Source organism: Gallus gallus, chromosome 14 (genome assembly GCF_016699485.2).
Source record: "Gallus gallus isolate bGalGal1 chromosome 14, bGalGal1.mat.broiler.GRCg7b, whole genome shotgun sequence".
Taxonomy (NCBI): Eukaryota; Metazoa; Chordata; class Aves; order Galliformes; family Phasianidae; genus Gallus; species Gallus gallus.
Window position 1 is genome coordinate 7,745,592 of NC_052545.1, and position 10,665 is coordinate 7,756,256.

Consider the following 10,665-nt stretch of genomic DNA (forward strand, 5'->3'; position numbering starts at 1 on the left):
CTTCCTTTTCTCCTGTCCACTTTCCTGTCCTTGCAGTCTTGTGATGAAGTGTTAGAGTCATAGTTCTTTCCCTTTTCAGGCTTTATTTTCTGGTAGATCTCCACCAGTCCATTGTCTGATGTGTTCCTCATGTTTCACTACTCATGTTTTCCAACCAGTTTAACCTATGGCTGGAACAGAGAAGGTTAGCTCTTCAGGGAGCTCTAAGAGAAAAACAATTGTTTGGAGCTGGTGAATTATTGTGTCACTATCAATAAACAGCTTGTTTTATGCATCTTTGCAGAGTCCGGGGCAGTATTATTTTAAACCCATGATGAAAGAATTTCGCTTTGAACCGTCTTCTCAAATGATTGAAGTGCAGGAAGGACAGAATCTTAAAATTTGGATAACTGGTTACAGAACAGCTTACAGGTTAGTGGAGATGATAAACTGTGCAAAATGCTATGTACTGTATCAGGATACACTGTACAAATTATTTGTCTTCTTCTGACATAACTGTTCTGAAGGCTTGAAGGTACTTTTGAAGGCACAATTGTGCTTGTGCTTGAGAGTACTGTTTCTAGCCTCTTTTTCATGCGCATGTATATACTAGCTAAGACCACAACAGAACTGTAAGGAAAAACATTGCGAAGAAGGTACCGTGTCAGTGGCACTGCGAGTGGCTTGTGCTATGTTCAGTGGGAGAGGAGAGATTTATTCTGAGGACTGTGTACCACTCCAGGTATCTGACTTAAGGGTCCTCCCTTTTCCTGCCCCCTGGGGTGAGTGTTACTTTTCTTGAAGGGTTGGGAACTTGGATTCCTTAAGTTGTCCTCTGAACTGCAGCTCATTTAAATGCTTTGAAGCAGTTTTAGGTGCATACGTTACAAATTCTGCTTTTGCATGCTATGCTAGATATATGGAGTACTTTTCTCATGAGTTACAACAATCATGTCTTAAAAATACACATTAAAACAGCATTTGCATGTAACTAGCAATTGTTTCTTCCTCTAGCTGTTATGGCACTGTTTCTTCATTAAATGGAGAGCCTGAGCAAGGAGTCTCAGTAGAAGCTGTGGGGCAGGAAGGGTGTAGCATCTATGGAGAAGATACAGTAACTGATGAAGAGGGCAAGTTCCGTCTGCGTGGCCTTCTGGTAAGGATTAGAAGGCTTTCTCTCATTTATGTTTATGTTAGTGTGATAATGGAATGGTACAATGTGTTTTATGAATTAGCTACAGATTTTTGTCGTTTCCTCACACTTGCTACCTCAGAGGTCCTTGAGTCTTTTTTTGTTAGGACAAGCTGTGAGTGGTGATTCATTCTTGTAGAGGGGGAACATTTTTATACTGCAAATCTGTGCAATTTCTGACTACCTTCACACAAACTGAACAGCTCCCATGGTGTGACACATGACTGTGTCTCACTGGTGTTCAAGCACAAGCACAAGTGCTATAGCAGGGAAATCTCATCTCTTTAGCTTTTCCTGTGAAAATTCTGCAGCAAGTGTGTCTTAGAGGTCTACTGAGTGTATGTATTTTGTTGACTGTATAGCATATGTGTGAAGTAAGTTGTTCTGTGGGAAAAACAGCAACTGAATTTCTGGAAGTGAACACAATTAAAGGAGTTAGTGGGTTGAATTATCTATTTAGGATAAGAAAACTTATGGAAAATTCACTTACTGTCTTCTAAAATTAAAGTACATGCTATTTAGTGTTAAGACTTATCATCTGAATGTTGCTTGTAGCCAGGTTGTGTGTATCACGTACAACTCAAAGCTGAAGGCAATGATCATATTGAAAGAGCTTTACCACAGCACCGGGCAATTGAGGTAATTTTTTATTTTTTATTTTTGTGGTATCAATTACATTTAAAATGCATCTGTGTAGGCATTAAATTGATAGCTGTGTATTTGAATGCATTCTGTTTAGTCAAGTGGCTTTCAGCAAGTTAGCTCCTATTGTGCTTCGAATTGCAATAAGGCCCAACCAGTAAACAAGTGAACAGGATTCTTTTACAGCACAAAAGCTATATGTTAAGAAATAAGAGAATAAATATGCAGCTTACTTTTCAGTATTCTGTTATGATGTGGAACAGAGGAATGATGATTTGAGATTGTCATAAATTGTTGTATTATCTTCATATTCAATTATAGATCAATAAATACACCTTATTGTGGTTTCTTTGGTCCAAACCTTGTGGTCTTGATGTAGATGAAATTGTCATCCAGACTAGCAAATCTTTATAGAATGTAATAATAACTTTGAATTTAAGACTGATGAAATCTGGTTGAATACTCCTCCATCCTTACAGACTCAAACTACCTGCTACTCACCTTCCTCTTAACAACCGGCAGAGGTTAATTAGCCTTTGTTAGTTGCCTAGAGCTTTTCGGTGGAAGATGATTATTATTTGAACTCAGACTCATGCCTGACCAAGGTGTCCTCCTTTGCAGCAAAACAGGCAGAATTCTTTCAAGTCCATTAGCGTCTCTTGCTAAGAGTGGTTGCTGCTTGGAAAGGGAAGTGAATGGCAACACAAGTTTCAGAAAATCAAGTGAAGCTGCAAGTGAGAGCTGTTGGCAGTAGATTGTACTAATAGCATCATAGAATCATAGAATCGCTAAGGTTGGAAAAGACCCACAGGATCATCCAGTCCAACCATTCTCCCATCACCAATGGCTCTCGCTAAACCATGTCCCTCAACACAACATCCAAACGCTCTTTGCTTGCCATTTTCTTAGGGGCAGAAAAGCATTTGAAAGAAATCTGCTTTAGTACTTTCTTTGTCTGCAAAAACATGACTGTGTTGTATGTTGCAGGTTGGGAACAGCGACATTGATGACGTTAATATTATAGCGTTTCGGCAAATTAATCAATTTGATTTAAGTGGAAATGTGATTACGTCTTCTGAGTATCTGTCCACCTTATGTGTAAGTTCAAGCCTGTGATCTTTGTCAATGCATTTGCCATTGATTTCCCAGTGTTTTTCCTGCAGGGTCACTGGAAATCATTCAGTAGTTTTATCTGAGTATGATGGAATCCTCTTTTAATTACGCTCGTTTCTGAGCAAACTGTTTTCTCAGTATTTCAGACTGACTTTGTACCTTGAGATGTCTGATTTGTGAAGTAAGTACAGAGAAATTGAAACTCAACAAAATGAGCTTGCCAGAGAAATTAGAAACAATCTTGAGCTGCAAATTCCTGTGAAACTCTTGGGATTATTTAAAAGAATTACTATATTCTTTTTATTGCACAGCACAGGCTATCTAATACATCTAGATATGGGAAAATATGATGACATGTTAGAACAAGCCCAGGTGTTCAAACTTGACATCTTTCTGTTTATACAGCTTGTGATGAATTTTGAAGTACCTTTATCATGTAGGAGTATGGGCTATTCTAGTGCAGACTCAGAAATATCTCTTGTGACTTCTTCTTTCCCTCACAGGTGAAGCTCTACAAAAGTGAAAATCTTGACAACCCAATTCATACAGTCAACTTAGGCCAATCCCTTTTCTTCCATTTCCCTCCACTGCTCCGAGATGGAGAGGTAAGAATATTCCTGAATAATTAGCTTAATTAGCTTTACTATTTTTCCCCTAAGCACACTGAAGTATTATTTCTGGTTTCCCTGCAGTACTGTATTCATGCCTGTGGTGACTAGTGTCTCAGGCTATGTGAAGCCTATTAAACTGACTTTTGCCTTTGAATCTAATTTTGCCTCAAACTGCTACTGGTGCTGTAGACTTGAGTTTATTTTATACCCACAGAATTACATGGTGCTCCTGGATTCTACATTGTCTAAATCACAGTATGACTACATCCTACCTCAAGTTTCGTTCACTGCCATTGGATATCATAAGCACATTACACTGGTCTTTAGTCCCACTGTAAGTACAAAGTAGGTAAACATTCATTTCAAATGCTCAGCTTGAGAGCAGTGTCTGGGTATTGTGGCCTGCATATAACTTGTGATCTTGGCCTAACTTTCTGTTAATGTAAGTATAAAGAGGTTCATGAGAGGCATTAATGTGGCAGTAAACTTGGTAATTTGGTTTTGACCACGTTTAAGGCATCAGACAGGGATGTAATGACCTGGTATATTATGGGAGGCAAATAGGGAGTTCAGAACGGAATTGTAGCCTCGACACTAACTGAAAGGATGCAGTAACTGGGGGCTGAAGACAAGATTGTTGCTGGGATTTCCTTTAAAAACTTCTGTATAGAGGAAAAAAGCATCACCAAGCCCAAATAAAAGTTTCCAGTTCTCAGAGCCCAAAGCAGATGGATTCTCAGACTAATGTCAGGAGAAATTGTCTCCTGTAAGAGAGAGAAATGTCTTTTTGCATCTTTGGAGCTGAACAGTGCAGTCAGTTTAGGGAAGTGTTTATCCTGTAATACTTAAATGATCTATTTCTTTTCTGCATCACTGCATGTTCAGTGAAACATGAGGAAAACATGAAACAGCAGTTAAAAATGAAGGACGCAAATATGCCTGAAAGAAGATGTTGTGCTAATGTGGCTGCTGTGGTGTTATCGATGGGATCACAGAGTTTTGGGCAGCTTGTGATATAGGTAAAATGGTTGACTGTAAAGTGGAGAGTGACCATTGGTGAATTAGCTTTAAAAAACAGCAACAAACCCCAAGAAGAAATTAGCAGATGAATGGGTCTGATCTGATTGAAAATTAAAAGTTGAGTAAATCTTAGGTGCTTGGAAGGAAACCAGATGGGAAGGGCTGGATGTTCTACATGGTTCTTCTGCTAAAATTACTTAAAGCTGAGGGAATTCCCAGTCAAGATAAGTGTTAAAAAATAATAAAATGCATCATACACACTATTTTCAGAGAAAGCTACCTGAGCAAGATATTGCCCAAGGATCTTACATTGCATTGCCACTGACACTGCTTCTGTTGTTGGCTGGCTACAACCACGATAAGGTAGGACATGTTTTTTGTTCTATCTAGGTATTACTGTCTGTGGGTACCCATGAATACTTTGTACTGTGTTAAGTGAATTTGCATCTTGGTGAATATCCAGATAGAGATGCAGTCAGCAGCTGCCTTATGTGACATATATGTAGCTAAGCTTTTGGACACTTACCTTGGGAAAACTAGTGGGAAGTTGTGTTCCTCTATTATTTCTCAATTTCTTATTTGATGGCTCTGGAAAACAACAAACAAACAAACAAAACAAACAAACAAAAAATACCCAACACAATACAACATCTTTTAAATTCATCTAACTAGAGTCAGTGATAATATGAACAAAATAAATATTTTACTGACTTCAGGAACAGTCAGACTGAAAAAACTCTTGCAAGTCATTGAGCCTGATCTCTTTGGCTTTATACCCTTGGCATAAAGTTCTCAGGAGGAATATAAGGAACTATCATGTTACCCTTCTTTTTGTTGACAAACTGTGCTCTTTCAAGCTTTCTCTGATGGGGCTGGATTGTTGTTTTGATGATAAGTGGGGAAAAAAGACTGTAAGTGCAATGTGATTTCTTTTCAGACTTGAGTGTACTTGAAACATGAGTTTCTCCAGGATTTTTCAGTGGCACTGAAAGTGCCATGGAGATTAGCGGCCTGTCTAGACCCAGAACTCAAATGTTAGTCCTAGAAAAATGACTACAAGAAAAAAATTAGGGATGATTTTTAGTTTTGATTATCAGCAGTTCCAGTAAGTTTGGTTTGCTTCCTTTCCAAAGAATTGCTGCCGTTTTCTGACATCTTTTTAGATGTTGTAGATGTTCTATTTATGCAATAGATTCTATTTGCTTGGGAGTGTATAATTCTGAAGAACACTACTATGCATACCTTACAAGCCATCATAATCACAAACTATTTCCCCTTTTTGTTGGCCCAGCTTATTCCCTTATTGCTCCAGCTGACGACTCGATTGCAAGGAGTCCGTGCTCTTGGACAGACAGGTTCTGACACGGGTGGCCCAGAGGATGCGAAGAGACAAACAAAAAAGCAGAAGACAAGACGGACTTGAGGTGAAAGGGGTGGTTGCAGAATGTGACGCTCCATCAAACTGATTTCTGGGGAAGCAAAACTAAAATGCATTTTGGTAAATGTGTGATGTTCACATTTTTGTCGTTGCTACTTGAGCGTGGTTTGTCACACTAGCTCCATTTTGGTTGTAAATTTTTTATGGAGTTTATAGGTTTACTTATTATAAAGTAATGAAATGAATGCATCTGTTGTTACTGTGAGTACATCTCCCATACTTGAAGACAGTTCATGAATTCTTTTTTTCTTCAGTGGAATGGGTTGTGTTGTCTTCGTTAATGATTTGTAAAAGCAGTGGTAATAAACTGCCGATTTCACTCTGTCTCTATATTTTGGGAATATTTTTCCTTACCTTTCAAAATACCCACTTTACTCCAGAGAAGCAGCACAGAGGGATTTTGCTAAATCAGTGGTACTTGAAGCAACAAAGTTCTAGGAGACATGCATGAACTGGTGAATGATGTCCTTGGCACTTCCAATTCAGCAGCTTGATTGAAGAGTCTGTTATCTACACAGCTGTGATTTCAGTTCTTATCCAATAAATACTTGATTTTAATCAAAGATAACATTTTTGCCCAATGGAGACAAATTGTTAATGTCACATAAGATTAGTTGATAATGTCAGGTAAGTTCTGCTGATCCTAGTGCAAAAGCAGTGTTTAAATTTCAAGTTCATGTACAGTGTGATCTCTTTAGACCTCCAGTATTCCTGAAGTGGCTACAGCTAGTTAGCTAGCTGCACTGTTCTTTCCAAAGTTGGACTGTGTTGCCATACTTGTCTGTGTGTCTGTCTCATCTCCTGCTCAGGCAGTGTGTAAGATATTTGCCAGTTACTGGTGGATTATTTTCTTCTTTTTCCCCAATTATTTTAAGAAGTGTTGAAACCTTTCAAAAAGCTAAGAAGCTTTTTGAAACCTTCAACATGTACAGTCCCAATAATGTAGACTGTAGTAAATAATAGCCTGCTTCTTACAGGCCATCTTTTGATTCTTGTTTGAAACAGACAGTTAGACATACACAGTTTAAATGTTAATGGGGCTTTTTATTGACAAATAGTATAAAGGTTAATAGAGCTTTTGAAAGATGAACATAAATGCCTACAAATATTGCAAAGACATTGGTACTGCCAGTGAGTGGCAATGTTTCTCTTTTATAGTACTTGAAATAAAGTCCCTTTACATTTCAATATTGAAGCTTAGAAACACTACTTTAGAAATCTGGATACAAAAATTGCTTTAGTTTGGTCCTAAATATTAAAACTTCATTTGCTGATCCTTCTACTTTAACTGGCATCTATACAACGCAATCTGTCTGAGGGAAACTTTACCAAGATCATAATAAAAATGAAGAATGTCAAAAAAGCATGTGTACATAAAGCTTGAGATGAAGCTCTGACAAACTATCATGCTCTCAACTTAATGACCTCAAATTTTGTGGTTTGCTGTGATGAAATATGTGGGGGAAAAAAACATAGTGTCGGAGGCCTTGTGTTAAAAATGTACAATTTTTATATCTTTATTTTAGGTTGGTGAACGCTGATAAGGGAATTGCTACTTGGGGGAGTTGTGTGAGGAATGAATGATCACTCAGTGTGACTTGAGGGACTACCAGATATTCTGACCTCTGAACTGTGGGACTTGATGATTGACATTAAACATTGGAAATGCTGTTAATAAAAAGGCACTGATGCTTGCTAATTTGTTGACAGAAGCTATTTGGTTTGTGACATCCATTTTCCCCTTGCTAGCTAAGGATCTCAGGATAAGATCTGGTAAATAGTTCTTGCTGCTTCTGACAGCATTAGTGAGTTGGAAGAAACAAAATGTGTCTGAGTGTTCAATACAGAAAGTGGGTTTCTGTCAGACTTCTTTATGAGGCAGGATTCCTAGTAATTTTATCCTGATACTGATCTATCCAGAAAAACTGTATATGCCCATCTTCCATATTGTCCAGAAAGGTCAAGGGCAGCTGGAGTTGAGGACTACCTGCTACACTATTCTGGGGAGAGTGTTGGGGTATGTATATTAATACAGAGACTACGTGCAAAATGGGACTAGCATTTAGATGTTGACTCTTAAAAGGAAACACTTGAGGAGCAGTGCTTTGCATACTTTTCTGGAGGCACAATAGTGAAAGAATAGTGAATTCATTTGCATGGTGAGCTGAATGTGGACAAATGTCTGATTCTTTTGGAAATGAGAGTAAGGCCTTCTGGATAAAGCTGACATTGCATGCTACTTGTTTTTCTTTTGAAAGCAACAAATGTTATTGGCTAACTTATCAGTGATGCACAGTGATGCTCTGTTTCTTAAGAATGAAATGGACTATTGGTACAGAATTTTACAGTTTCTGAGCTTAATTTCTAAAGCATTATTTTCGTTATGCATGTCAGATGAAGGCAGATTTTGAGAACAAGTGTTTTTACTACATAAGCAACAGTGTTAAGTAAAGATGCAACCATTTAAAAAACAAACGTGCAGGAGAATGAATACAAAAAAAAATGAGGAAACGACTCATTTCAGCAGGGTTAGAGAAGCACAGATTTCTTCACAATACTTCTTGTTGCATTTACTTTAAAAGTTTCACTGCATGCTGAGTGGCACTACTTAATAAACACCTTTGTCAGTGGACAGTTTCTTGGGGCTAAACATTTGTTTTTTTTATTAAGGACACATTGGGGCAAATTGACAATGCTCAGTGAGACTCAGAGCCTGTATGTCTCTTTGGAACAGAACTTAGTGTGACATGATGTGCTGGCCAGCTCAGTGCTCCTCATCCTGCAGAGGATGGGATTCCAAGAGGAAATCTCTGAAATGAGTGTTGCTGCTTTGTGCATCAATGTGCTTTGGGAGCTCCCCACCTCTTCCCATGTTACTTTCTACACAGCAGGTAGGTTTGATCCTTGCAAACTTCTCTAACTTATTAAGGAAAGAAAATGAGTTCAGTCAAGGCTGACAGCTGGTTCCAGCAGGTCAACCTGTGGTTTGGCAGTTTAACACTGTAGCCCTTAGATATTTTGATTTCTATCAGCAAATGTGTCTGTGCTATGAAAATAGGAAGGCAACACTGTGATCCTTCAAGCATCCCCCATCCCGCCCCTGTTAGCTTAGAGCACAACTTGATTGCTTCCTTGTGAATATTGTTCTTTAGATAGAAACAGCTGTCGTAATAAGTAGAGATAACTCTTTTCAGCCCTGTGCTTAAGAAAATACAGAACAGGCATTGAGGATGCTGCTGGTAAGGTGCCTTTGAAAATCCTACTAGAAATGTAAGTGACTCCAGGAGGAATGTAAGCTCTCTAGGAGAGCTGGGGCTGAACATGGAATTGAATCCTAAGATGATTTTGCCTCCTAATCAGTATTCCCTTCTTTGTATAGTATCTGAATTTCTACTTTTTTTCCAGTCTGAAAATAATTTAAACTGAGCTTGTTGCAAAGGTGGAGGCAATAAAACAGGTGTGGTAGACAGAGCCCAAAGGTTTTGAGATTTCCCGAGTTGTGCACAGAAGAGTTGGCTCAAATCCTGCTGAGAGGTGAGTGTATTTGTGTGGTGAGTCGTGGCTTCCTTCCATATAAATCAGTGGCTTTAGGAAAAATTTCCAGAAGTCCACTAGATCTTTTTCTGGGGTGTTACAGACTGATGCCAGAACTCTGTGGTTTTTATTTTTTATTTTTAACTTTTAAAAGAACACCAATGAGTTTAATCTCCATTGTTCAGTCGTTTAAACGTGGAACGTGCTGTATGTCCTTGTATACATGAGGAGCAGCTCTACGCTAATTAGCATTCCCCGAGCCCTTGTGGATTATTATTAGCAAGTGCAACTTTTTCCCCTTGAATGTTTTACAGAGCTTTTGTGAGCTTTTTACATCAGCTAACTTGTCCTTTCAATTTTCTATTATACCTTTTGTAATTGCTTTCTGTCTTCATTTGATATGTTGGTGCTTTACTCCAGTAAGCTCTACTATCACTTTTAACGGTTTGCTATTACTAAGATCAACACGATTGCATTATTTACTCTGCTTGCTTTAAACATCAACTTTTCTCCATCATTTTCCCCCTTCCTCTCCCACCGCTTCTCTGGGAATATTTGAGCTTAACAACCTGATGCTGTCTGAAGTTTTATTTGTTACCTTCATAGCCTAAGACCATGATTACTTTAAGCCCTGTGATACATTGTCATAAAGCAGTAATACCCACCAGACCATTATTGAATTTATTATATCTAAGAGCTCAATAAACAGTGAAAGATAAATCTGTTTTTTACTGCCTGTGGAAGTCAGCCTGTTGATTCCTCCCTTAATTCTCATTCTTGTCGATACTAGAATAATTAAATCCCCATCACAAGAACTCTAATTTCTTCTCAGGTCTCTTATCACACAGACTCTGGCTACTTCTATGTATTTATTATTTTGCTGCATAGCATTTTGGCAAACCAGCAACATATTCTCACTCCAAGCTTCCCTTCTGTCAGGCAAAAGAGAAAATAATAGGCGCTTATGTAAAACACAGGAAAACAAACTGTTTTGTTTTTCTGGTGTCCAGTATTTGCTTTATTGAAGTATTTTCTTCAGCTCTCACTAGGAAGCACATTGATACTCTGTTCTGTACTGTAAAACTTTCTCCTTCTGAGGGAGATGCTGCCCATGACTTCCTCTTTCCTTTCCTCTC

The 10,665-nt window shown here is 38.4% G+C and overlaps 1 protein-coding gene across 3 annotated transcripts in view; it reads left to right on the forward strand.

Moving 5' to 3' along the window:
- Positions 1 to 7,694, forward strand: part of PM5 (nodal modulator 1) — a 25,406-nt gene extending 17,712 nt beyond the window's left edge. For 2 of the 3 annotated variants that reach the window (XM_046900837.1, XM_046900836.1), the window contains exons 24-31: positions 284 to 411; positions 994 to 1,135; positions 1,727 to 1,810; positions 2,801 to 2,911; positions 3,430 to 3,531; positions 3,752 to 3,871; positions 4,828 to 4,920; positions 5,849 to 7,694. In XM_046900837.1, coding sequence (XP_046756793.1) covers positions 284 to 411; positions 994 to 1,135; positions 1,727 to 1,810; positions 2,801 to 2,911; positions 3,430 to 3,531; positions 3,752 to 3,871; positions 4,828 to 4,920; positions 5,849 to 5,980 — 912 coding nt within the window. In that variant the 3' untranslated portion in view covers positions 5,981 to 7,694. The remainder of the gene's footprint in view (positions 1 to 283; positions 412 to 993; positions 1,136 to 1,726; positions 1,811 to 2,800; positions 2,912 to 3,429; positions 3,532 to 3,751; positions 3,872 to 4,827; positions 4,921 to 5,848) is intronic. The other variant, XM_004945285.5, reaches the window with a different exon arrangement.
- The last annotated feature ends 2,971 nt before the right edge of the window (positions 7,695 to 10,665 follow it).